The sequence below is a fragment of the Parasteatoda tepidariorum genome, chromosome 4, assembly GCF_043381705.1.
Source record: "Parasteatoda tepidariorum isolate YZ-2023 chromosome 4, CAS_Ptep_4.0, whole genome shotgun sequence".
Classification (NCBI taxonomy): domain Eukaryota; kingdom Metazoa; phylum Arthropoda; class Arachnida; order Araneae; family Theridiidae; genus Parasteatoda; species Parasteatoda tepidariorum.
The window spans coordinates 48,518,808-48,546,666 of NC_092207.1; the positions used below are offsets into that span (position 1 = coordinate 48,518,808).

The following is a 27,859-nucleotide window of genomic DNA, read 5'->3' on the forward strand; positions in this document are numbered from 1 at the left end:
TTTCTTTTCAAATTGACATTAATTTTCAAATATATACTTTCTAAAATTGATGAAACTATAAAAGTCAGGTTATGTTCTTCAAACAATGAAAACTTACAGTAAAAGTATTTTCATGACGTAATATATGAATAATAATTTACCAAAAGAGTTGTATTTTAGTAAAAGGTAAAAATAATTAATTTCATGTAACTGTACCTTCAATTTTTCTAAAGTATAAATTGTCAATTTTGATGCTTGTAAGTTAAACAAAAATTAATTTTTGTGCTTTAACTAAAAGTAAAGAAATTTTTTTATTTATTGCAGTATTTTTTATTTTAAACCACATGCAAAGTATTTGAAGAATCATAATTGGAGGCTGAGCAATCTTCGAGAGGCTGTAAGAAATCTGTTATGAAAATGCACAGTATTAGTGTCAATGATATAATGGCGACATGATATAACTATTCTTAAAAGCGATTAATGCAGACAATCATCATATTGTGGAAGCTCTAAAAATTTTTTTTTGGCATTCATGATAAATGTTTATCAAATTTTAAAATTTATTATTGATGGAGTTTTGTAGATTACAACTCTAACATACTAAAAGAAAAATAAAGTTATGCCTGGTTAACCTTCTTGAGTATGTAATTATGGGAGGTTCTGCATGTTGTAATTCCTTTTTAACCATGAAAGTGATTCAACAGCTTTTAATATTTGTCATAAAAGTATATGAAGAAAAATAATAATTTTGAATTATCTAATATTTTTTAATTTTTAATCATTTCTTAAACTTATATTTTATTTAGTTTTATTAAATATGTTATTCCTTTTTATCTTTTAGATAACACTATCAACATGGCTGAAACAACAAAAGATGCAAACTTGATTCAACTCTCTCGCTTTTTGTATCTTGGAGATGAATCTAAAATGTATCCTGATTCAGTAAAATATCCCTTTAATCCTGAAACTTGTCAATTTCTCAAGGAGCTGATGCAGTCTGGTTTGGTTCAAGAAGCTGTTGAAGAGGTTATTCGTTCTTTTAAGGAAGGTCATTTTATAGGTTGCGAAACCTTACTGTATGTCTTAGCTGTATTTGCACATCCTTCAAATAATTCTTATACGAAAGGGAAAGCTTTTGAAGCTGCAGCTGAGATCTGTTCTTCTGCTTCCAATATGCTTACCTTTATTTACATTTTTAAAGATGTCATTAAGCCATTGAAAGGTTGGGGTCGAATGAGTCGAAATTTCCTTATTAATTGGTATGTTAAAAGGGATCCCAAGGATTTGGCTATGGAAGTGACGAGAGTCAAGTCGCGTCATAAGTGGACACATAAGGATGTTCTTTGTATGGCTCATGTAAAGCCTAGTAAACCAGGTACTATTTATTATTATTTTGTTAGCTTTTAAAGCATTTATTCAATATAATAAATGTTTGTTTATTGTGATCTTGCAGGCTCTTTTCCCCCTCTTATTCTGATCGTATCTTTTTATTGTATTTTATGTAGAAGTATTTATTTATCCCTCTGATCCGTTTTCCCTATCTCTGTTTATTATATTTTACTTATTTCTTTTATCCATTAAGTTCTTTTCCTCCAAATTGAAATCCTCAAATCAATCAATGAAAATTATATCATTAAAGAAATTTTATTGTATATAATGGCAAAATATAATTTTAATTGAAGAACATTAATCTGCTATAGCTACTAGAGCAGTGATTCCACTTAAGTGTTATAATCTGACAAATATGCCGAAAGTTGTAAGGGGATACGAAAAAAAGGTGACATGCTTCGTGATGCATAAATCTCCATGACCAAAGGAAAATAGCTTGCCAAAAGATTTATGTTGGCAAAATTAAATAAAAATTCCATACCTTATGTATTAATAGCAGAAGAAGAAAATAAAAGTAAATGTAATGTAAGGAAAATTGACATAGACATTTTGGTTTTAATTCTTTGTTGAATTATTATTACTGAATCAATTACTAATAACTTTTTTCATAAATATTAATTTTTCATATTTATTTTTAAAATTGAGATTTATTATTTTATATCAGGACCCCCGTGGCAGAATTGTGGCGACACGGCGACATTGTCGCCGAACATTACAGAATTCTTGCAGAAAGATTTTTTATTTGGGAAGCAAAGAAGTTTGAGTTTTTTTTTATCTACAGATTTAAATGCTCATTGATAATATTATCTAAATGAAATATTTAAATGTTCAGTCAGATCTTATATTTTATAAATTATTTTAAGTTTTAAATCACTTTAGGGCCACAGAAAAGAACTGATATTTCTTTAAGATGTGTAAAAATAGAATATTTAGTAAGAACTATAAGAAAGAAAAAGGTTCCGCTGTGAAATGATTGTAAAGACATGGTTCCCAGCAGAACACCAAAGTCAAGTTCAGTGGCTGCGGTCAGTAAGTGGGTGGGTGACGATTTTAATTAGCCTGCTTTAGGTACTAAAGTTGCGCGGTATCAGTCCTCGTTAAGCTATTCTACTGTAAGCAGTGCTTGACTCGCGCATAGATTGTTGGGCTACCAAAGCGGAGAAATCATTCCCTCTGCAGTGGATAAAAATTGTGATGGCTGTCTTCTGGTTATCTTCAGTAATGTTTCCCAGACAGTTGCCAACGGCCAATTGTGCAGCTCTAGTGCGACATAAATATAGTACCTACTTATGTTACCTACCTACTAGAAAAAAAAAGTTTATTATGAACTTTGAAATGACAATGATATTAAGTATATAAATGACAGTGTTTTAATCATTAGTTATCTCCTGTAAATATTTATGCTTTATTTATTTTCTTAGGCAGTGCTGCAGTTCTAAAAGCAATAGTAAAAGGTTTAGAATGTGCAGAAAAAGAATTTGCTGCTGAGCCAGAAGCTGAGCCAATTTTAAATTTCTTGAAAGGTGTTCATGAAGTTGTTCATGCCACTGATCCTCAAGCTGCTGCTAGACTTATTGAAATTCACAACTTGTGCCTTGAACATATTCCAGACAAAATTATAAAATCTAAAGAGGTACTTATGTTTTAAAATATATTATTCACAAAATATATTATCAAATAGATTTATGAATTTCATCTTCTAAGTTAAGATAATTAATGATTAAGAATTGATAAAGGTAAACTTCTTCTTTGAATAACTTTATTTTTTAAAATTTTTATCTGTCATTTAAAGTTGTCAAGGTATACTTTGCCATCTTATTTTAAAGTTTGTCTTAGTATCCATATGCAGTAGAACCTCGATTAATCATTTCATGAGGAACTATTCATTATGAACAAAAGATGCACGAAAACGTCGAATGCGAGTCTACTTAAAATATCAAATACTGACTAGAAAATGCATAAAAATTAATAAATGTACAATAATTATAAAAATTTTACTTGTATAAACTAAAATAATTCCTTCTAAAATATTTATGATGCGAAAGAAGGATAAATAATTTTTTTTATTTATTTTAAATATCTGGAAATCTTGGTTCTCTTTCTTCTCAGTGCAAACTATAAATTTTGGACCTTTGTTACAGATTGCTGTTAGTTTTCTGAAAGTTTGTGTGAATACAAAAAGTTTCTCATTGTTTTAAAGGCCTTTTGCAAATGTTTGCACTAATTGGTTGCATTAAGTTCGGTCTTCATCTTTATCACTTTGCACTTCTTCAGTTTCTGCAACCATTTCTTGAATAGATAACACCACAAATTTCAAACATCAAACCTGTTATTTGAGGCATTTTACCTAAACTGTAACAAATCCACATTTTCTTCATTATTAGCATCGGATGTTACTTTCTTCTTGAATCAAATTAACTTTAATATTTTTGGAAAATGTTTTTCAATTTCTGAATGATAGATGTAAGAATCTTCTATTTTCGAAAAATTATCTAAACAGATATCAACATTATAAGAATAGCATTTGGGATGGGATCGTTGAAACAAGAAGATACATACAGTTTGACTGTGCTACATGTAGAACCTAGACCCATTAATGAGTATCAAGTCAACTATGTTCTATTTCAAAACACGTTTTTTTGTTATATTATTTGTTGCCGTGAAAGTGTTTAACAATGTATCTAATTTCATAAATTATTTAAATGAGCAAATTATGTGTCTAATTTTTGAAAATGTTTGGAGGGTTGACGAAAAAATAGTTTGATCATAGGTTTTTTAAAATTTTTTTTTTTAAGGTTTTATTTTAAGAATTATGTGTTAAAAATTGATACTTTCTTAGTATCTTATCTTTTCATATTCTTTTTTCTTTCTTCTACTCACATAAGTCATTTAGTTTATGCTACTTTAACAATCTATTACTAATTATGTGAAATTTATCTACCTACTCTTTGTTGATTAGTCAATCGTAAGCTTTTTATTATTTATTGAGTTAACCCTCTGAGCGCAAGCCCTGATTTTTCCGAATTTTTCGATGCAGGCTTACCTACATTAAAAAACCAGTTTTTCCACGTTAATAAATAAGAAAATAGCAGGGAAATTTTTGCACAATTTTACTCAGGAGCTCAATAATTTTTAACTTAATATTTGTTAACACTTGGATAGTTAATAATTATTAATGGAATCTATTGTATATATTCATATTTTGTATTCATATTTTGTATTCATATTTTCTGGTATTTTCTATAATCATCTTATTAAAGAAAAAAAATGTGTAATACGAACATACTTTTTGGGCTGGTCTCAAGACACTTTTCGATTTTATGTTGTACAAATTGAGCAATTAGCGTTCATAGTTAAGTGAAATTTTTTATGTGTTGAGATACTGGAGGATTTGCTTTGTACTTTGCTCTTGATGGAATTTTACCAGATTAAAAACACTGCAGATTTAGTACATGTAAATTAAAATTCTCAAACTTATTAAATGATTGTATTAAAAATATTGTACTATTTCTTGCTTAGATTTTTCCCAACATTTTTGAACTTGCTAGAAATTATATCATTTTTCAATACCATTTTGGTATACACTCATAGTAATTGCCACAAATAAAGGGATTCATTTTTAATAATTATATTAATTGTTTTAGGTGTCTTTGTGTATAATTCCTCGTGTACCACTTCCTAGTCTGTTGAACCAGCTGCCTCGTTATCACAAAGTGGGTTTGTTGAAACTTAACAGTCCCCATTACAAAGCAGCTCTGGAAAGATTAACTACCGAAGAAGCTTTGAACAGTGAAGACATAGGACCTCTAGATACATTTTTAGCTATACGACGTTGGCAAATTTCTTGTAAACCCATGTTAAGACAAAGTACACCTGCTTTGGATGATGCCCTTCAGAATTTACACTTGGAATCTTTTAAGGTTTGTGTTTATGTTGTTCTTAAAAAGATTGTTGTTAAAAAAATTCTTAATAGGAATGCAGTTTAGAGATTTTAAAATGTAAATGTTTTACACAGTTTTATTAGATTACAATTAATTTTATTATNCTTGGATCAGTCTGCGTAGGGACCGAGGGTGTGCGGTATTGGTCCTCGTTAAACTGTGCTACCGTAAAGTGCTCGACTTCGCGCCCAGGTCGTCGGGCTAACGAAGTGGGGGTGCCATCCCTTCCGCAGAGGATCAAAATTGTGATGGCATGTCTTCGGATCATCCTCCGGGATGTTTCCCAGACCGTCGCCAATAGCCCATTGTGCAGCTCTAGTGCGACGTAAAGTAACAACAACAACAACAAATATAAAAAATAACTATATTTTTCATTTATTTTTGTAAAATTTTTCATTAAAAATAATTTTTTTATCACAAATGTTATGATTTTAAGTATTAAATTATATCTTTATATGGGTGTTCAAAGAAAGTAATGTGATTTAAGAATGTATTCAGAAATAAATCTCCCTTCATCATTTTTCAATCTGCATCGACTACTAGGTCAAACATATTTCAAAATCAATTCAGATAGTTATATCACATTAGCTAACTAAATGAAATCTAAAATTAATAAAGAAAAAAAATGCAAGGAAAGTTTAAATATATTTTAAGTTTCTCAAAAAATTAATTCTGGAACTTTAATTTAAAAAAAAAAATGTGGATTTAGTTAATTAAAAGGTAAAAAAGTTGTTTTGGAGAACTTTGGTTTGATGTTTATAGGGAAAACAATTTTAATTTTATAAGAATATCATAGAGTTATTCAACTTAATATACTGGCAGTTTTGACATTTTTATTAATACTGCTTCCAAATGTTCGCCCTTTTTTTAAATTTTATTTAACTGTGGTTCAGGTTAAATCCTCCCCTTCTTCTATCAGAAAATTATTGTATAAGAGTCATTTTTCTCTCACCTAACTCGAGATAGATTGTTTTTGCCCATAAAAATCATAGGCTTTTTCTAAGTGCATGGCTGTTTGTAGGTAGAAAATAGAGTGAGGTTTTCTATGTGTGTGTGCATGACCATTTGGGATTAAGTACAAAAAAAAGGATGACTTTCTATGTGCAGAACTGCTGGTAGGTTTAAAAGGATGATGTTGAATTTTTTTTGCAGAATTCAAAGACAATCAATTTAAGAATTTTTTTTTCTGTCTTACGAAATGCAATTAGAACCTTCATGTACTTAACACTGCATTTAGTGTTAATGCTATCTTTGTCACTAGCCAAATTACCTCTTATTATTTACAAATTTATTATTCATAATCTATTTCCACCTTTTAAGACATAAATTAAAGGTATATATTTTATTGTTTAGCGGATACGGACAACAGAAAAAAGATACTTGGTTGCGATTGATGTTGGTGTATCAATGAATCTTAGCAAGTGTTCTGGTTGTAATGCCGTGACACCTTCACACATTGGTGACATTGTACTCATGGCACTTGTGAGATCTGAGCTTTCTAATGTCACTGCCCTTGTTTTTTCTGAAAATGAGCTAGTGCAAGTGGATATAAACCATAAAATGACTCTTGTGGATATAGTTGAGCGTTTAAATGAAGTAGGTTTTAATAACTGTAGTACTGTTTTTTCCATTATATTTTCTTGTTATTTCCTTATAATTTATTGATGACATGTGGTTGTTAATTTTCCTTAATCTTTTTCAAGAGACTTTGATATTAATTTATGATATGATTTTTTACTTTGATGATATGAGTATTATTGTAAATCTCTTGATTTTTACCAAACACTTCTAAATATTTAAAAAGTTATTTTCAATAATTCTTATGAGTGTTTTCAATTTTTAATATTTGGGGTAGTTTTGAGAAGTGATAATTTTTTCTATTTAAATATTACAATCAAACATGGAAAATTCGAATTCTTTGATTTGAAGTACTAGATATAATTGGAAGGATTTGCTTGATTTTGTATAAAATAATGTAAAAAANGTAAAAAAAAAAAAAAAAATCAGATCATTAGAATTTCAACTAAGATAACTTTTTTTTTTTTTATAGTTAAAATTTGTGAAAAATCGTTCCTGAAATTTTTTTTAAAGACAAAAAATGGACTTCCCTTTCTATTACATTAAATATTAGTAATTCTAAGCTTGTCACTGCTTAGAAAAGATTTGAACCTGCATTTTCAACAGCAGAATCTGTTTTGGTGGAGTTTGAAAGACAGATTTTCTTTAAAATTTAAATGAGTTAAAAAAAAAAATTACAAGCTGTAATCTGCATGAAGCTTTTTTTTATATTTAACTTACATTACATATTTTTATTAAGGAGCCAACTAATCTCATTGTTTAATTATGATGAATTAATTATTCTTACTTAAATTGAGATCATTTGTTATATTTTAATAGCTTAAGAAATCATTTTATATATTAAATTATATTTTCTCTCAGAATTTGTAAACCGATTTTTGCAAAAAAATTGGTTCTAGTTTTAAGATCTGCAATGAAATTTTATGTACCTAAGACCTAGGACATGCTCTTTTCTTTTTATTTAAAGAAATTTCAAACTTGTAAATTTATCCGATTTTCATTTGTAGCCCAATTTATTCATCTAAAAATAACACACATTTTTTGACAAACTTAAATTTAAATTCTAAAATGTAATTTTCCGTAAAATATTTATAATGTGTTCAAAATTTATTTATTTTCTGTTGTGAAGGATTAAAAAAAAATTTACAATAGCAAAAATTTATTTTTTTCAAACACCTTTTAGGCTGTTATTAAAGTTTTTTTTTTAATATATTAAATAATATTTTCTATCAGAATTTGTAAACCGATTTTTGCAAAAATATTGGTTCTAGTATTTACAAATCTCTGTTTTATTAAAATTTATTTTTTATGTGAAATCATTCATGTGATATTATTCAAAATTTGTCTTTGCAGTTTAGTAGATATGATTAAACTTTATGTATGTTTACTTCCATTTTTAAAGAAGTCCATGCAAAACTTTATAAATAACAAAGTTTAATATTAATTGTTTTTACCTAATGTAGCACCATAAGTCAAAGTTTCACATTTTTTTTGAAGAAGGATAAGTATAATAATTTTGAAATATTCAAGATTATGTCTTATATTAAACAGATTATTATTTTAACCCTCTGATAGTTTTATAAACAGAGGAAATGTGGGATTCCCTTGTATACTGTTGTTTTATCAAGCAACTTCAGAAAACTAGCATTGTGTAGAAAATTGCTTGTTCAAATGAAATTTTCTATGTGCCTGTCAATTCCATTATGCCATGAAGAGGTTTAAAATGTCATTCTTAAAAATTAAAAACTTTCATTTTATAGAAGTTAAAATTTTATGAATTTATACAAAAGTTTAATTCTTTGATGCTAAATGTAAGCTTTCAATGTATTATTGTTGCTATTTAAATACTTATTAGAATGTTGTTATTAGGTACCTGCTGGTCCAATAATTTTATCTGCACCCATCAACTATGCTCTTACTAAAAAGCTGCGCTTTGATGCCTTTGTTGTATTCAGTGACATCAATTCAAAAGCTGATGATAGTGATTTAGTTAGTACCATGAAAGAGTACAAGGAAACGATGCGGCTACCAAATACTAGGTAGTATAAGACAATTTTATTAACAATATTATTAATATATTTTTTTTATCATTATTTATTTAGCATTTCAATTTCTTTCTTCTTTAAAGTTCATTTATTTCCAAATTTTGAAATTAATGGGGAGTCAAATTCTGCCTTTCTATAATGTAAAAATACACTTGTCTCAGACCATTTCTTGTTGTTGCATTTTTAGTGGACAGAAAAACTATCGATAGGATCTTTAATCGATTTTCAATTTCATTTAGCTTTTTAAAAGAAGTTTCAAAATGCTTAGACTTTGCAGGAAAAAAAGACATCTAACCTAACTCTTGAAACAAAGCCTAACTGGATTTTTAAAAAAATTCTGTAGATTTACTTATTAATAAGCTGATTTTTAAATGCAGTTTTGAAAAAAAATCATCTGTATTAGAGAAGTATTTTTTTTTTTTCATTTGCCCTACTTGTTATTTGGAAAAAAATGCGAAACTGATTTTCTGTTCAAATGTTTGAAGCATGCTTTTTCAAAACTTCCAATAACTTAACATCTATCTTAGGTCATGAAATAATCATATGATCATACACTGACTGAGCAAAACTCATGGGATATCCTGGAACACGTCCGGAGGTAGTTGGCACCACACATCCTACAGAGCGGCAGTCAATTGTAACCTGTTTGTGGGTTGAGGATTCAATGCCCTGAACCTGACGTCGAGGGCATCCCAGATATGTTCAATGGGGTTCAGTCGTTGGATCTCACCTGCATGCTCGTCGAACCAGGCATGGACGATATTGGCGCGATGTGGGGCTGCATTGTTATCTTGATACACAGCAATGTCATCATGGTGTTGAAACATGACAAAGGGGTGGAGATGGTCTCCAAGCAGCTGAAGATACCGCTGGCCAGTCAATGTGGCATCCAGAACGACCAGGGGGCCCATTCCATGCCACGAAAATGCACCCCACACCATGACTGATGGGCCACCGGCCTGGACTGTGCCCACTTGGCATGCTGGATCCATCGCTTCTTGCAATGTGCGCTTCACACGATGTCTCCCATCAGCATGGAACAGTTGATAACGTGATTCGTCAGACCTGACTACGTTACGCCACTGTTGCAGTGTCCATCCGTGGTGATTGGTGGCAAATGCACACCGAATTGTCCGATGACGCTGGGTTAGCAGTGGAACACGTGTGGGGCGACGGCTCGCATACCCGAGAACACGCATGTTCCGACAGATTGTCCACTGGGACACATCTCTGTCACGGCCAGTGTCGAATTCAGCCGTGATTTGTTGCGCATTTGCTCTCCTATCTCGAGTTACCACTCGTCTCAGTCGTTTAGGGCCTGTGGACGGCCGGTATGGTATCTGTTGTGGACTGTGTCACCCTCATTCACCCATTCTCGGTAAACTCTCAACACGGTTGACCTTGGGAAGTCGAATTCCTGAACCACTTCCGAAATTGAATGCCCCATGCGTCGGGCACCCACAACCATGCCACGTTCGAATGCCGTCAACTCACGACGACGTTGCATTTTGCCTGATCACTCACACAGCCACTTCAAGCAATGTCTAACACACAACTGAGACCGTCGCAGAGGCCACCAGATGGCGTTGGTCACACGTACTGTCCATCCACAAATCAGAGCCCTGCTATCCCATGAGTTCTGTTCTGTCAGTGTATATTGTGAAAAAAGTATATGAATTATTTTTCTAAGAATAAGCAGTTATTTGATATATTTTAGGAATAAAACCCACAAATTTAAAATATCTTAATAACTTCACCTTAAGTATGCTTAAACGCCGTCACGACAGTCCTCCCAAGAGGACCACTGTCTGACCACCAGCACATGGTGGTCGGAAAGCGGTCCTCACATTATATCTATCTTGTAAATAAGACTTTTAGGTAATTATCAATTATATTGTGTTGTTAAATAATTAATTTTTCTTACAATAAGTAATTGGTAATGGTGATTATTATATTTTTTTTATGAATTAGTATTGATTAATAATGATCTTATGTACCCTTCTCTTTAAATGATCCAAATCTATTATTAAATTCATTTTCTCAAAATATTTTTCAAGTTTTAAAACTCAAAATATTAAAAATGCCTAGACTATCATTACCACTGGTCATTGTTTTTTTTAACCCCCTATGTTTAAAGTAGTTTTTTTTCTCCCCTTTTGGTTATTATGATAAAAATATGATATTTATTGTATTTCGCAGGTATGTTCTATCAACTCTCTGTGATAGAAAATCTACCTTCACTCAAGAGGGTCCTGACTTTTTGAATATTGTTGGATTTCACACTAAGCTTGTGCAGACTATTCAAGATTTTACATGTGGTTTGTTTTAACAGAAGGGGCCTTTTTAATCAATATTTCTGAATTACGGGAACCATATTTAAGTGTGCTCTGTCCTCATGTTGTATTTGTACATGTCTATTGTGGCATCATTTTAAAGAGTGCAGCTCTTTTTATTATTAAAAGAATATTTTTATGTATACCGAGAACAAGTCTTGTTAATGCAGTGAGTTGTGAGATATATTTACTTTCTAAAATTAAATGAATTATAAGGATGCATAATTTAGTTCCATCTCAGTTAAATAATTTTGTTCTAGTTATTATTTGTGATTTCAACTGAAAATTTTCTTCATTACATTTGACACATAAAGGGCTTAGAAAATGCTAGTAAACTGTACTTGTTAGTTGTTCGTCAGTAAGCCTCTTTTTGTGTACTGTTGATTTACATGCCTGTATGTGATAGATTATTTATATTGACTTTACAACTACATTTTTGGGAGCATGGTATGTAGATTTTTGAGGCTTATAATTTCAATTTGTTTTAGTTTTACTTATATGTAAATAGTTGTGAATGAATTTTAATGCTATTGCATAGAATAAAAATTCATGTACACCTTTTGTTCTACCTTCGGGATATTTATTATACAATTTAAAAAAAGCCATTATTTTTGTTAGTATCATTAAAATATATATTGCATTTTAATTATGACTTTTGCACAAGTAACATAATTTTTTATGACTATGTTAATTTTCATAATTTTAATGAACACATTTGTATTTTGTTGAAAAAAAAATGTAATCCTCATTTGACAAAATAAACCAATCAGCTTTTTTATGAATATCTCTCATTTTTATATACTTTTTATAATTGTTCTATACTTATATTAGAGGCATTTTGTATTAATGCCAGCTTCATTATTTAAATTCTTTTTTCACACTTCAGTTATTTGAATGTGAATTTAGACTTAAGTGTATTATTTAGCTTTCTAAATGGTACTAAAAAAACCCAGCTTGCTTGAAAGTTCTTAGTTAGTATACCATTCAATGTAAAACTAATTATTCTATATAATAAAATTAAAAAATGTTTGAAAGAAAGGTTGGAAAATTCTCGTAATTATAGTTAATTTTGTGCAAATCATATTGCGTTAAAGAATCACATCAGATAAATTATATGGAGATCAGATAAATTATCTTCTTGCAGAGTCATGAATGCTTTAATTTACTAGAATACTGATCAATTTACTTAAATTGAGTGAGTACAATTTAATTTGAAGGAGTTGACTGTGTTAAACATAAACAATATTAAATAGGTATAAATATTACTTTAAAAGTAAATAGTTCAGTGTAAATAATGGTGTAAAAGTAAACACAGAAAAAAACAACAATAAAATGATAAAATATCTAAGGTGCTGTTGGATCATGAAACCTATGTTAATTTTTAACTTATTAAATTTTCTGAGGACTCAAACTGGTTGAGGATATTTTAAAAAAATAAGATAAACATCAATGTAGGTTACGTCACTCAAATTCTCAATGGTCCAGATGAATTCTTTTCACCCCTTCTGAATAGCAAGCCTCCCTATTAAGAAGTGTATAATACAAGAGAAATTGCAACAATTAGTGAAATACAATGAGCAAAAAAAAAAGAAAAGAAAAAAAATCCCCATGAGTCTGCATTTTAATTCCTTCATGATCAGATTTTCATTTACTAGAACTCATCTTAATTATTTGAGGTGACCTCAAATATGCTAATTAGTAAGTGCTAATGATATTTTCAGTTTGGAAATCAGACACTAGAATGTATTTTCTCAGAAGAAACATACCTTTTTTTTCGACGGGTTATGATTTTGTACCCCCAAAATATAGGAGGTTGCCCCAATCTAGGTAATATTGCTCCAATAACTTGGTCAGGAGAACAGTTCAAAGTTTGTACTCCTTAATTGCAAGGTTTACAAATTTTTACATAATGTTAATTTCCCTTTTTGCATATTCTGCTATATCTTGGGGACTTTTAATGCAAATTTGAAAAATTTTACAAACAAATATAAATTCTCTAAAGATAATTTCTTGCAAAAAAGAAAAAAAAATCTAATAGTTATTTATAAATTTTTATTATTTAATGTAATTATGATCGAAAATTTTGATAGCAAGGTTTACAAATTTTTACGTAATGTTAATTTCCCTTTTTGCATATTCTGCTATATTGTGAGGACTTTTTATGCAAATTTGAAAATTTGCACACAAATATAAATTATCAGAAGATAATTTCTTGCAAAAAAACGAAAAAAAATCTTTTAGTTATTTATCAATTTTTATTACTTAATATAATTATAGTCGAAAATTTTGATTGCAAGGTTTACAAATTTTTTCATAATTTTAAAAATGTAATTTTATCTTGCAAAATTTGAACAAATCAGACAAATAGTCTTTTTAAAACAAATTTTCAAAAAGATATTTCAAATTTAATTTCTCGGGAAGTATTTGTCCATTTTCTTGTGAAATTAAAATTTTGAAATTAATGTAAAAATTTTTATACTTTACTATTTAAAATTTGTTTGATTAATAATAAATAAAAATAATAAATATTTACTAAACTGTTTATTGCATGGAATTATCTTTGGATAAACAAATTTTATAATTTTGTGCAAAAATTTTCCAACTTGCTTAGAAAATTCCAGAGTTATGGCGAAATATGCAAGAAGTAAAATTAAGTCACAAAACTATTGGAACCATATTTCCCAGATTGCAGTTACCCCTATATTATGAAGAGTCAGAAATTGTAATTCGTCAAAAAAACGCTTTTTTCTGAGAAAGTACATTTTTGTGTCAGATTTTGTAACTTAAAATATTGTCTGTACTTACTAATTTGCATATTCGAGGTCACCCCTTCGAAAAAAATCAGATTTTACGTAAAAATCTGATCATTAGATCAAAAATTATTTAGAGGGATTTTTTCCCAGTGTGTGTTAGATCATTTATTAAAATAGGACCAAATGTATAATGAATCTGCTTTTAATAAGATGTTATTGAAGCAAAATCTTATTTCTTCTTTAACATACATAGAAAAAAATATAGTTATTGTTAAACTAAAAAAATTAAATAAATTTAGAAGTTATATATAAAAACACTGAACACTTAAAAAATAATCAATACAAAATTTCTCTCTCATCTATATCACAAAAAGGGGAATGTAGCTTAAAAGAAAAAAAAATAGTTCAGACAGCTTCTTCTTCTTCTTCAAATTCTCCTTCTTCCTCTGCAGTAGCTTCTTGATACTGTTGATATTCAGACACAAGATCGTTCATGTTATTTTCAGCCTCTGTGAACTCCATCTCATCCATGCCTTCACCAGTATACCAATGCAAGAAAGCTTTACGACGAAACATAGCTGTAAGATTGGTGTACATAATATTTTGAATCTTGTATATAGAGCTATTAGATCATATAAAGCATGAACATAGTCTATTTGACAAGCTATAGAATTACGATAAATTATTTGTCAAAACTGACTTTTAAAGCGGTATTCTTTTATTATTTTTTTAAAAATTTCATTACCATTTGTTTCATACAGTTACGAACATTTGTACGTAAAATATAAATATATTGCATTTGTTTAAATAATATTAAGCTTTATGGTGAAATATATTTATACTGCATGTTTTGTAATCAATGCCCTTGGTTAATTTTTAGAATCTTTGTTAAAAATAATGTAAAAGTATGTTAAAATTATAGATTATTATTATGTGTAAGTTAATATTATATGGGCCAAAAAGAAAATTATCAGAATTTGATAAATCATTGTTGAGATCAATAATAAAAACCTGAATGAATAGCATTGAAACCACTTTGATTGCGAGATGAAACTGCATTGTGTTTCTAAATATCTAAAATTCAATGTGTACCTTTTGCACATATTTATGTTTCATTTTAAAATAATGTGTTATATAAAACACATGGATATTTTTTTAGGTTCAAATGCTCAAGAAGCAACCACATATTTATATAAATTATGAGTGGAAGGTGTGAAATAAATATTCCATTTGGAGCAAACTTCTAAATGTTTGAAACATTTGGATTAAATACTTAAAAATACTTAATCCTGACCGTATTTGAAAAAACCAAATACCAGACCAAATTTTTACAAAATTAGTTTTGAAAAAAATCCAATTATTTTAATGAAGAAAACTGATTTAAAAATTAAGAGGACTCTATATTGTGGTAGAAACCCTTTATAGAAATTCACTTTTAATAATATAAGTAATTTAAAATCTATGGTGTAGAAAAAGTGAGTTTTTGTAAACCTAGAGAAAACCATGTACTTTAAAATGCTGAAATTTTTTTTAAAATATCAAACTACAAACAAATTATGACAAGCTAACTCAATATTAAGCGATGCAGAAGTAATCCTGTCATAATTTGTTTGCATTTTAATATTTTTTTCAGAGTTTGAAACTTTATGGTTTATTCTAGATTTATCGCCGGACAGGTGGTCGAGTGGTTAGCGTGCCTGACTGCGAAGCCAATGACTGCGGGTTCGAATCCCGCTCTGGGCATGGAGGTTTCTCTCTGTGTTGTCTTCTGATGTGTGAATGTATAAATGTGGTGCACCCTATTAATGGGTATTTGTGGCTGTGTGACATGGATAATGTTGCTCGCCTCTCTGACTTTGGTTCACAGGTGCCCACTGGGTAACGATAAATGAGCAACACTTCCGGCATCTTCTAAGGCGAAGAACGAAAGTTCAGTGCCTGCCGTTATTAAAAAAAAAAAGAAAAAATTCTAGATTTACCTACATTTACTTATCTCTTAACTTTATTTTTGAAATACCCATGGAGGTGAAATATTGTCATGACAAATATTTCCTGTAGTTTAGTATCTTCTAAATGTAAAAGTTGATGATACAGTGTTAAGTTTTAAATTAATTGAAAGTTTTTTATACATAAATAAAACACAAACAGTACTTTTTGAAAAGCATGAAATGAAACATTCTTGTTACATGCATACCTGTAAATTGTTCTGAAATACGCTTAAACAATTCTTGAATCGCTGTGTTATTTCCAATAAAGGTCGCTGACATTTTCAAACCCCTTGGTGGTATATCACAAACTGCAGTTTTTACATTATTTGGTATCCACTCAACAAAATAGCTGCTGTTCTTGTTTTGAACATTCAGCATCTGTTCATCCACCTCTTTCATGCTCATCCGACCCCTGAAAATAGCTGCTGCTGTCAAGTATCTTCCATGCCTTGGATCACAGGCAGCCATCATGTTCTTGGCATCGAACATCTGCTGAGTCAATTCTGGAACCGTCAAAGCTCTGTACTGCTGACTACCACGAGAAGTAAGAGGTGCAAACCCCGTTATAAAGAAATGCAAACGTGGAAATGGTACCATGTTCACGGCTAATTTACGCAAATCTGCATTAAGTTGTCCAGGAAATCGTAAGCACGTGGTCACTCCAGACATGGTGGCTGAAACTAAATGGTTAAGGTCTCCATAAGTAGGGGTGGTAAGTCTCAGGGTTCTGAAGCAGATGTCGTACAATGCCTCATTGTCAATGCAAAATGTTTCATCTGTGTTTTCTACCAGCTGGTGTACAGAGAGGGTCGCATTGTAAGGTTCGACTACGGTGTCTGAAACCTGAAAATGAATTAAATAAGTTCTTCAAATGGTTACTGTAATATAAAACACAGTAAAATAAAAATTTGTAAAAATTTGTTAGCACAAGGAATTAAAATTATTTTTAAATGAGTAAGAAAATCAATTGCTTTTAAGTTTCTGAATCAAAAAATTAAAAAAATTTAATATATTCACCTATAACTTGAACCGAGAGTTAATGAAAGAGATTAACAAAGAGGGTTTTTCAAATAATGCAGAAAGGAATGTTTTAATTTTGTGAACGGTCGTCAGAATAACTGTTCCACAACTAACAAGTTTCGAGATTTCGTTACAGAATTTGATATGAATTTCAATTGCTGGGAAAAGTTGATGATTGAATGCCAACAAATCAAACTCCCTATAATTTGATTTGTTTTGGTAAGTCTAACTGTTATGGATAGCAGTGAATACATTTGTTTCTGTGCTGATTGTATTTAAAAAACAGGTTCAACATCGCATTCTTTATTTTGTATGAGAACATCATTCAAACGTTAAAAAGTTTTTATAAAAATGCAATGTGAAATAATATCCTAGAACCAAGTATAAGGAGGCAGAACTTTCAATGTTACATGTTTAAACTTAGCACCTTATTATGATATTACGTGAACATCGATCAATATTTTTAACAGTGTCGAAGAAATATTTTTGAAAAACGTTTTCAAAAGTTTTGATAACTCTCTGAGTAATTAACAAACATCTCCAAATTAGTCATATGGATTTACATGATTAATTAAATTCAAACTCGTACTGTGAGATATGAAGCGGATGAACTATTCCAAAATGATTCCAAAAATGTTTGACCAATGACATTAATATATTGGATTGAGTAAAAAGTCATTCCGTTTTTTATTCTAAATTTTTTAAACTCATGTATTTAAATAACAGTTAAAGGTTGATCAATGATATATGTTCTTTTTTGTTCGATAACATTTTGCCATCTTAGGCGAGCTTCATAATTCCTCATTCGTAAAAGGACCTGGCTTTATTTGCAAAAAACTGAACAAGGTGCTGATGAACAGCCTCGTCTAAATTTAACGTTATTTCATGCAAAGAGTTTTGGAAAGAGCGAAACAAGTGCTAGTCTTATGGTGCAATGCCAGGTGAGTATAGTGGGTGAGGCAACATATCCCATACAAGTTCCAATAACTTTTAACAGGTCGTCAAAGATGTGTGTGCTCACATTGTCATGATGGAACTCTACTCCTTTTCAATAGGCAAGCTCAGGACGCTTTTGGATGACAGATTAGTTCAAATTGTCCTATTGCCTACAGTACTCGTCTGAATTGATTGTTCAGTTCCTTGGGTGGAGTTCATCCCCCTCCCCCACACTGAGAAGATAACCTTCCTCTGACGAAATTCTGACTTGAAGTGGTTGGTTGAGAATTTTAACATCGGGACCAAAAACATTTGAGCACCACATTGCTGTAATTGTTGTAGACAATCCACTTCTTATCAATAGTTATCATTCGTTTAAAAAAAGGGTAATTTTCTTCACGTTTCATGAGCATATCTCAGTTGTTTTTTCGCGCCATCAAATGAACTTTTTTGAGTTCATGAGGAACCTGAATTTCGAGCTTGCTTACGTATCTCAGTTTAACACTTTTTTACCTGATCCTCAATTTCCCTGCAATCTCACGTGTCGTGTAAATTGAGTTTGACTGGTTCAATATCTCTTATCTTTTCATCATCAATCCGGGTAGGTATTTTTGATCGAGAAGCATCGTTCAAATCAAAATCACCAGCTCAGAATTTATCGAAGCGTTTTCAGTATTGACGTCCTTGTTGAGCATCGTCACCTTAAACTTAACGCAATTTTTCACAAGCTTGACGCGCGTTGTGTCATTTACGGAAGAGAAATAGTAAAATAGTAGAAAGAACACTTTGATCTTTTATGTTCAACGTGCTGATAAATCTACAAAACTCAACGAAATATCTCAATTTGTTCTTTACTATTTTTTTTATTTATTTACTATTTACTTTTTTTGATGAAAATGAAATAAGTTTTTCTTATAATGAATACATATTTTATTGAATTATTTAATGCACTGCTCTTTTTTTTTTTTTTTTTTTTGCTTTCTAAAAACTGATTCAGGTGATTTTTGACTTACACATTTAAAGTAACGGTTTTACAGAGTAAACAATTTTTTGAGAAAGGAACAAATATTGTAGACAACTCATTTCTCTTCTCGAGTTATGATACACTTCAAAACTTTATTATCTTCTTGACGTTTAAGAAGCAAATCACTGTCTAGAGCGTAACGTCATAAATTTCTTTCTGTAAGAATATGAGGAATCTACATGTCGAGCTCTGAATTTAATTCTAGATTCCATGATGCCGGATTATGTTGNGACAATCCACTTCTTATCAATAGTTATCATTCGTTTAAAAAAAGGGTAATTTTCTTCACGTTTCATGAGCATATCTCAGTTGTTTTTTCGCGCCATCAAATGAACTTTTTTGAGTTCATGAGGAACCTGAATTTCGAGCTTGCTTACGTATCTCAGTTTAACACTTTTTTACCTGATCCTCAATTTCCCTGCAATCTCACGTGTCGTGTAAATTGAGTTTGACTGGTTCAATATCTCTTATCTTTTCATCATCAATCCGGGTAGGTATTTTTGATCGAGAAGCATCGTTCAAATCAAAATCACCAGCTCAGAATTTATTGAAACGTTTTCAGTATTGACGTCCTTGTTGAGCATTGTCACTGTAAACTTAACGCAATTTTTCACAAGCTTGACGCACGTTGTGTCATTTACGGAGGAGAAATAGTAAAATAGTACAAAAAACACTTTGATCTTTTGTGTTCAACGTGCTAACAAATCTACAAAACTCAACGAAATATCTCAGTTTGTTCTTTACTATTTTTTATTTATTTATTTATTATTTACTTTTTTTATGAAAATAAAAAGAATTTTTCTTATAGTGAATACATATTTTATTGAATTATTTAATGCACTGTTCTTTTTTGTTGTTGCTTTTAAAGCACTAATTCAGGCGATTTTAGACTTTCACATTTAAAGTAAAGGTTTTACAGTTTAAAATTTTTTTCAGGAAAAGGAACAAATATTGTCGACAACTCATTTCTCTTCTCGAGTTAAGATACGCTTCAAAAATTGATAATTTTTTTGACGTTTGAGAAGCGAATCGCTGTCGTGAATGTGACGTCATAAATTTCTTTCCGTAAGAATATGAGGAATCTACATGTCGAGCTCTGAATTTAATTCTAGATTCCATGATGCCGGATTACGTTGTAGAGAAACTAAGCACTGAAGATCAAATATATAAATTAATTCGTATTACTGTAGGCATTCATCCCACCGACAACTTTCCCACACTTCTGTCATACCTATAGTTGTTATTAAGCGAAGACTTATGCATGTGTAATAAGCGAACTACGTTACATAGAGTAATTATATGTTATCGCATTAAATATTTTATTTTTATTACATTCGGTAGCCATAAAAGTCATACCTTATTGCTGATTATCCAGTCATATTCTTATTAAAATCACGTGCGTTCTTCTACACATAAAATGTAAACCTTGACTCATCTGTTTTTATTTTTTGTCTTACGAATTGTGATAAAAATTTCAAGTTACAGAATTATCAGTAAATGCTCACCAGTGCTGATGAAGGTGCCCTCTATTCACGGAATGAGTTGAAACGCAATTTATACTAGTTAATAATTTTTCCAAAATTGATCAACTTTTTTCAACATGAAACATTTGAAAATATGAAATGATATTTTTTTAAAATTTGTGCTCACCAATTATGTTGAAACTTACTTTTGGAGATGGCACAATACTGAAGGTGTTCATTATACGATCTGGATATTCTTCTCTAATTTTAGATATCATGAGGGTGCCCATGCCTGAACCAGTTCCCCCTCCAAGAGAATGTGTCATCTGAAATCCTTGCAAGCAATCACATCCTTCAGCTTCTTTTCGGACGACATCCAAAACTGAATCCACTAGTTCTGCTCCTTCAGTGTAATGGCCTTTAGCCCAATTATTACCAGCTCCGCTTTGTCCTGAAATTGTTATTTTTATTTATTTCTTTATTTTTTTAAATCCATTTTCAAAGTAAACCTCAAAAACTAGTAGAAAATATTTTTTTCATGTAAAACTTAATACAATTAAAACTAGTGGAAACTAACAACTATATAATTGTTTTGTAGTTTAAAATTAAACACGTGAAGTTTTAAATTTAAACAGTGCAATTTTGGAAAAATCGGTTCAACTTTGAACCATTACATTGACATCTTAACTCATAATGACATGCAAAGTTTCTACAACATGTTAAATTGAACAGTGTTTTTCTTCTCTTAACCAGTTAATTTCGATCAAGTTGTAAAATCAATTTCTAGAAATAAACATTTTAAGTACATTGTAGCACCATATTGAGGATGCAGTGAATTCAATCTATATTATGGTTCAACATGCTATGATCAACATTTTCCTGCATTGTAGTAACTTACTAGCATTTTTACTTATACAGAGAAGTTGCAACCATATCAATAGTTTAGTTAATGAAATCATACCAAAAACAAAATTATCTGGTCTAAAAAGTTGACCGAAAGGTCCAGATCTCACTGAGTCCATTGTTCCAGGTTCCAAGTCGACCAAAATAGCTCTGGGAACATATTTTCCACCTATAAAGGATACAAAATAAATAAATAACCAGTAACTGTGATCTCCAACTTGCTTTATATTTAAATAAAAAAAAGGGAAAATGTATGTAAAATAAAACAATTTAAAGCGCAGAAATACTGTATCATAAATTATAGTTATATAAAAGTTTTCTTTATTTATATGCAAATTGATTTACCCACTCACTGATTTGTACTGTTTTTTATTTATTTTAATTTTTTAAATTTTATTGATTGCGCCTGTGAAATGGGTATGTATAGTTTTTTCTTCATTATCCGGCTTATTATGTTTTTAGTCAAACGAAAATCAATTCCCACACAATATGACAACTATGTATTTTTAACTATGTTTAGGTAGAGCCCCTGAATTAGACAGGCCGACTTATCATCTATTTTTGGAGCAAAGAGCTAACATAAGCACAATACTAACATAACGTTAACTTGCGAACTTGTTTGCTCCAATAGAGCTTGATAGCTCAGCTCTGATAGTATAGGAGCCTTATGTTTAGGTATTAACGAGGAAAAAAATAATAATTCCGTTGCCAAAAGAAATATTGTCTACTCATACTTCTCTTTTTCTCAGATTTCGTTTTTAGGGTTGTTGAAAATCAAACAGTTATTGAAATTTATCGTAGAACATTAAGAATACAAGGTAATATTTTCAATGAAATGTAAATGTGTTGAAAAAAAAATAGCTATTTATGTTAAAATCATTTAAATAGTGATTTAAATTAAAATTTGTTAAAAAAATAAAATGGCTAAACAGACGCTATTTCATACTGATAAATTTGTTTTTATGATGTTTCACTGAATTATCCCCTAACAAATTTTTTCCCATTGTGAACTGATCGTAAAGATAATAATCTCAGCAGAACTGATTCAAGTAGAGCACCAAAGTCAAACACCGTTGGTTGTTGCAGTCAGTAAGGGAATGGGTAACTATTTTGATCAGCCTGCATAGGGACCGAAGGTGCACGGTACTGATCCTCGTTGAACTGTTCTACATTGAAGAGCTTGATTTCGCGCGCAGGTTGTATGGCTACCAAATCGAAGGAGCTATTTCCTTTGTAGAGAATCGAAACTGTGATGGCATAGATATTTCCTAGGCCGTCACGAATTTTTAATTTAACATAATCTTAATACAAGGGAATTCAAATTTATTCAATTTGAATAAACCTGAATTTTTTGGAACCGTTAAAAATATTTAATTCTGAATTCTTCAAGAAATCGTAGAAAAAGGTTCATTTATAAAAATTTTAGCTACAATTTAAACGGGTTGACAATGTAGTAATAATCAGAATTCAGAATGTAATAGCAGGCATTATGTTCCAAATGGGAGCTTAAGAAAAAAAAAAGGACATTTAACATAAACTTTAAAAGTAGCGTTTTTCACCTGTTGCTTCGTTGTAATACACGTTAATTCTCTCTAACTGCAAATCAGAATCTCCATGATATGTTCCAGTTGGATCAATTCCATGTTCATCTGATATAACTTCCCAGAACTATGAACAAAGAAAATAAAATAAAAAATATTCAAATATTTCACCGTTAGACATTTGAAGCATATCGATGCATACTGTAACATTCAATCAGTTGTTTTTAGCCAGAAGAAATAAGTACCTAGGTACTGTTGAGCTCAACAGTTAATAAATTCAAGATTTTTTCATCTCTCACTCGATAATATAAGTTATTAACTACAACTTTAACATCTTTTACTGTCTATGATTCTAGTTTAGATTTAGATAGAATGTAGCTTAAGTGCTTTACTTGCTAAAGAAATAGATTAGAAAAAATTCAATAATTTTGTGGTGCATTTTTTTTAAGGAAGCATGGCATTTTCCCTTCATATTAGTAAATATCGTTTGCTTAAAAGGAAATGTATAATAATTGGGTATAATATAAAAAAAACACAACTACTTCCACTTATTAGGAATAACATTTACCATGACGCAATGCTAAATTCTATGCCACTATCCACATAAATGCCACTATCCACATAAATCAATTATTAATCAAAAATCGAATATCAATTACTTTTCTTTATAATGCAATAAAACCTGGCGAGCAGCTATTTAAACGATCAAACACTTTGTTTGTTTATTTGTGGCTTGAAGTTAGGCTCGCAGAAAATGCCGTTCATGGGTTAAATTTAGTAGGAATAACACAACCTGTGACGTAGGCTATAGTATACCCAATTGTCATAAACTTAAAGTATTAATTTAACTAGTTGCATACACTAAAAAAAAAATGTTTTCTAAGAGTCTGCATTCGAATGTGCGCTAAATAAACTTCTAGTAGTAATAAGGGGAAAAATGTCAGCATGTCCCCCCNCCCCCCCCCCCGCCGAAGAAGAGAATTAGTATGTTCTTTTTTTTGAGATCTTTATCGTTTGCGAGATGTTCTTCACCAATTAATATCGTTAGTTTCAGGAATGTGTGTGAATAAGTGCTCAAGTAATTTCACTGATCGTTTGGCACTAGGTGAAATATCTGTTATATGATTTTCCTTCATCTAATTAAGAAAACAATGACAGGCGTCAGTGAAATTCACTAGGTGCCAATTGATTTACCGAAGCATAAGATAGTTTTGAGTTGAAAACAGTTTGCAAACCATAATGAATTCAAACAAGAAATGACATTCTCGCTCGTATTTTTGTCGACTGAAAGAAAAAATAAATAAGAAAAAAAACAGAAATTGAGATACAAATATCGTACCCACGTTACAAACGCCTTCCAGTTTGGCTTCTGCATTGAAATTAGAAAGTAAAATTTTGAGACCTTATTATATAATTAAAGTCAGGCGTAGAAATTCTTACTTTCATTAAATTATGTCAAAACTTTCGTTGCTTTTCTGAATAAACCTAGTAGTTAATTACGATCAACGAGAAGTAAGAAAGGTTTTTAAATTGATTTTAATTACATTTACATAATGAAAAAAGTTATTTTTAAGAGTATATCATGGAACATATTTCTTAAAAATCTTTTTATCGTAGATTTTATTACCCATGTTAAAATTTAAAACTGAAAAAACTGGTCATTTTTATCAGAAATTTAATTTTTAGACGAATAAATACTTCATCAAATATATAATGTATGAAGGGTTAAGGCCAATCAAAACAAGCAACGGTTAATATTCCTTTTTTAACTATTTAAATAAAATCGTTTGGTGGAACACTTTGATGGTATTTCAGCTACCAATGAAAAATATTGAAACTATATGACGTATGAGAATTTACATATGATATGATTAAGAAAATAACAATATTTACCAGTAAAATATTTATTTATCCCTCATTTAAAGGTGTTTTCCCAGCAATATTTATTTATCATTCTTCTTAAAAATATTATTCTCTGTTATTACGTGTTTGATTCGGATTATCATTCAGAATCAAATGTTTAAAACTATACGTTTAATTCATTTATAATGTTTTAAAGTCATAGCATATTATTACATTATTATGCAACATTTTATGATGAAGACATTTATTTACCATTTCATCGTTATAGAACGACAAATAAGTTATCTTTCCTTTTTAATCTGTTATATTTACTTTTAAAATGTTAACTTATATGTTACATAAGTTATGTCACTCATTTTTAACTTGTAGAAAAAATTTATGGATAATGTTGTAATGGTAATAGAGCAAAACGGTTTTGTTTAAATTTGATCTCAATAGAACTTAATCGATGGAACAAAATATCAGTTAATGCAGTGAAAAATTTTGCGATCTTTTAATGGAATGAATTTTTATTTGATGTAACAGTCTGCTTGAAGAACCAATAATTATTGTGGTACAATCGTGGTGGTTAGTAAATGAATTGAGGACAAGTGGCGTAACTCCCTAGTGTTTGATAAATGAAAGCGAAAGTCCTTTAAAAAGTATAATAAGTAAGAAAAATAAGTATAATAAGAATTGTGAGTGCAAATACCTATCATGTTTGAAGTATCTTGTAGAGTTTAATATTATCATAAAAATTTTTCATTTTCTGAGGAATTTTTTTTTTTTTTGTCACTTAACGTCTGATTTATTCAGTTAAATAAAAAGAGTCAAGATGGATTTTTGTCAGGCTAAATTATTGGTTATTCTATATAGAATATGAGAAATTTATTCACTTTCTTTACGAAATTCGTTTATTCTTAATATGTTACAAATATTTATAACTTTGATGCCACAAAAGTTTGGTCCTTAAAATAAAGAATAGACTGATGGTAATATATGTGGTAATTGAAAAAGTTTAAGCTCGATTTGAAACCAAATGCAATTCAATGCATTTTCCCTTAAATTAGAAATAAATAATATTATATATTCTATGGGAGCTATATATTCTATGTGACTAAATAATGCATTTCTTGAATGTAGAAATTCAATTCAAATTTTTATTATTTATGTTCTAGAAAAATGTTAGAGCATTGTTCAATTAGCTGGTCGAAATTATTCGCCAACTAAAATGAAAAATTGTTCTTAGCGAATGGGCGGAAACAGTATATTTCATGGCTAACAATTAAATGTACATCGATGGTTAAAACAAGAATATTACAGTTGAACTATTGAAAATTTATTGATAACATATATTAAAACTTTTATTCAATAACCAACTACATCTTGCCAATTTTAATCATAAAAAGTATGGTTTTTCTTAAAGTAACACTAGTCATACAATTCCTATAGCGAAAATAGTTGAAATAGCAAAATAGTTTCACTAGAAATACGAGAAATCGATACTCTTCCGTTAGCGTTTCGTTATTGATTTAATTATTATTTTTTGAACACGAAACAAAATAACCCTCATATGAAAAAAAACTAGTTGAATAATTTACTCGCGCCGACGAACGGAGAAGTACCGGTAAAGCTTGGCCACAAATAGTTTACTTTATAGAAGTCAACAAAATCAGTTGTGAAAAACTATTTTTTAGTAATAATACCATTTAGTTCAAAGATTCATTTTCGGCATGATTTCGGCAACGACATGTTATACCAAAAGAGCCAGTTATCGTATTTCTTATATTTTTAAGCGAAACATCTTAATTCTGAAATTTTGTTTGTGTATTTTCCCACTAAGATGAAAATATATTTAAGACAAACTAAAAGATAATACTGCTCCAATATTATTTAATATCAGGAAACTTTTACCATAAATGAATGAAGGAGGAAAAACTGTCTTTATTGAAACTAAGTACTGGGTAACTAAAACTGCCAGCATTGAAACTAAGCCAAAACTGCGTCAAATAGTGGCATTATTGAAATTAAGTACTCGATGATTGTGAACTAATAATAATTGATTTTTTTTAAATAAAATTTGAATTAAAAAATTTCCACGGATGAATTTCGGCTAGAGTGAGTAACATTTTTTAAAAAATAACTTCTTTCAAAATTGCTTGGTAATTGAACCACTACGAAAGTTAAATGAATAAAAATATTCTTACTTTTGCTCCGATTTGATTCCCACATTGGCCAGCTTGAATGTGGACAATTTCTCTCATTTCTAATTCAAAAAAAGACGCCGTTATCTTAAAATAGTAAAAATTCCCCTTTTACAGAAATTGGAACCATATCTTAAATCAGGATAGCTTTTTTTTTTATGGATATTCTTTAAAAAAAATAAGCTGCACGAGCGCTTCTAAACTAAATGCATTTTAAGTACAAATTCCTTTTCTATTTTAATTTTTATTTAGGAACTACATTTTAAAAGTTAAATTAAGCATAAAATATTATCTATAAGAACATTATTTCCACGAGTACAGAGTATCTTTTTTTTAAAAAAAAAACACGTGGTATTTTTTTCCACTAATTGAATTAATTGAATTTAGTAATTTTTTTAAAAATAATTCTCAATAATTTTAAATTAATGGTCTTAAATATTACAATAAGCTTTTTAAAAGGCACAGATTGTGTACACTCACTACATAAAGCATTCCTGTATCTAAACGCTTAGATGCAGGAAATAGATCTGTATAATTGTGAAATAAAGTCAGTCGATCACATATCTTCCACGACAGATCAGGAAAGGAAGAAAAAGAAAGGTACTCCTTTTAAAAATAACATTTCAGGTTAATTTACTTATATTAAGATGCAATATTCAAGGTTCGAGGAAACGTTTTAGGATTGACTTATATGCCTTAAAATTGCAATATTCGTGGTTCGATGGAACATCTTGAGATATATTAGAGTTTCTTTATCTAACTTTGGTTATATGTAACAAATTTAGTAGGAACAAAGATATGTTAGTTAATTGCTATTTATTAAATCGTAATTTTATTCATTAAAAAAAAAATTCCGCATCCGGCTTGCACTAACCACAGTGCTAACGTAAATATCCTCAGTGGTAGACGGATCGTGGGTT

The 27,859-nt window shown here is 29.9% G+C and overlaps 2 protein-coding genes across 2 annotated transcripts in view; one reads left to right on the plus strand and one right to left on the minus strand.

The window, feature by feature from the left end:
- The window catches only part of LOC107441776 (RNA-binding protein RO60), a 13,497-nt gene extending 1,450 nt beyond the window's left edge, over positions 1-12,047 (plus strand). The window contains exons 2-7 of the mRNA XM_016055152.3: positions 821-1,354; positions 2,790-3,001; positions 5,013-5,288; positions 6,663-6,905; positions 8,757-8,926; positions 11,132-12,047. Coding sequence (XP_015910638.1) covers positions 835-1,354; positions 2,790-3,001; positions 5,013-5,288; positions 6,663-6,905; positions 8,757-8,926; positions 11,132-11,261 — 1,551 coding nt within the window. The 5' untranslated portion in view covers positions 821-834 and the 3' untranslated portion in view covers positions 11,262-12,047. The remainder of the gene's footprint in view (positions 1-820; positions 1,355-2,789; positions 3,002-5,012; positions 5,289-6,662; positions 6,906-8,756; positions 8,927-11,131) is intronic.
- Positions 12,048-14,206: 2,159 nt separating this feature from the next.
- Positions 14,207-27,128, minus strand: LOC107441778 (tubulin beta chain-like). Its single transcript, XM_016055154.3, has 6 exons — positions 26,943-27,128; positions 22,912-23,020; positions 21,411-21,521; positions 20,656-20,900; positions 16,213-16,849; positions 14,207-14,596 (listed from the first exon to the last, which is right to left on the minus strand). Exons 1-6 carry the CDS (start codon positions 26,997-26,999, stop codon positions 14,424-14,426), a joined length of 1,332 nt encoding a protein of 443 aa, XP_015910640.1. The 5' UTR covers positions 27,000-27,128; the 3' UTR covers positions 14,207-14,423.
- Between the last annotated feature and the right edge of the window lie 731 nt (positions 27,129-27,859).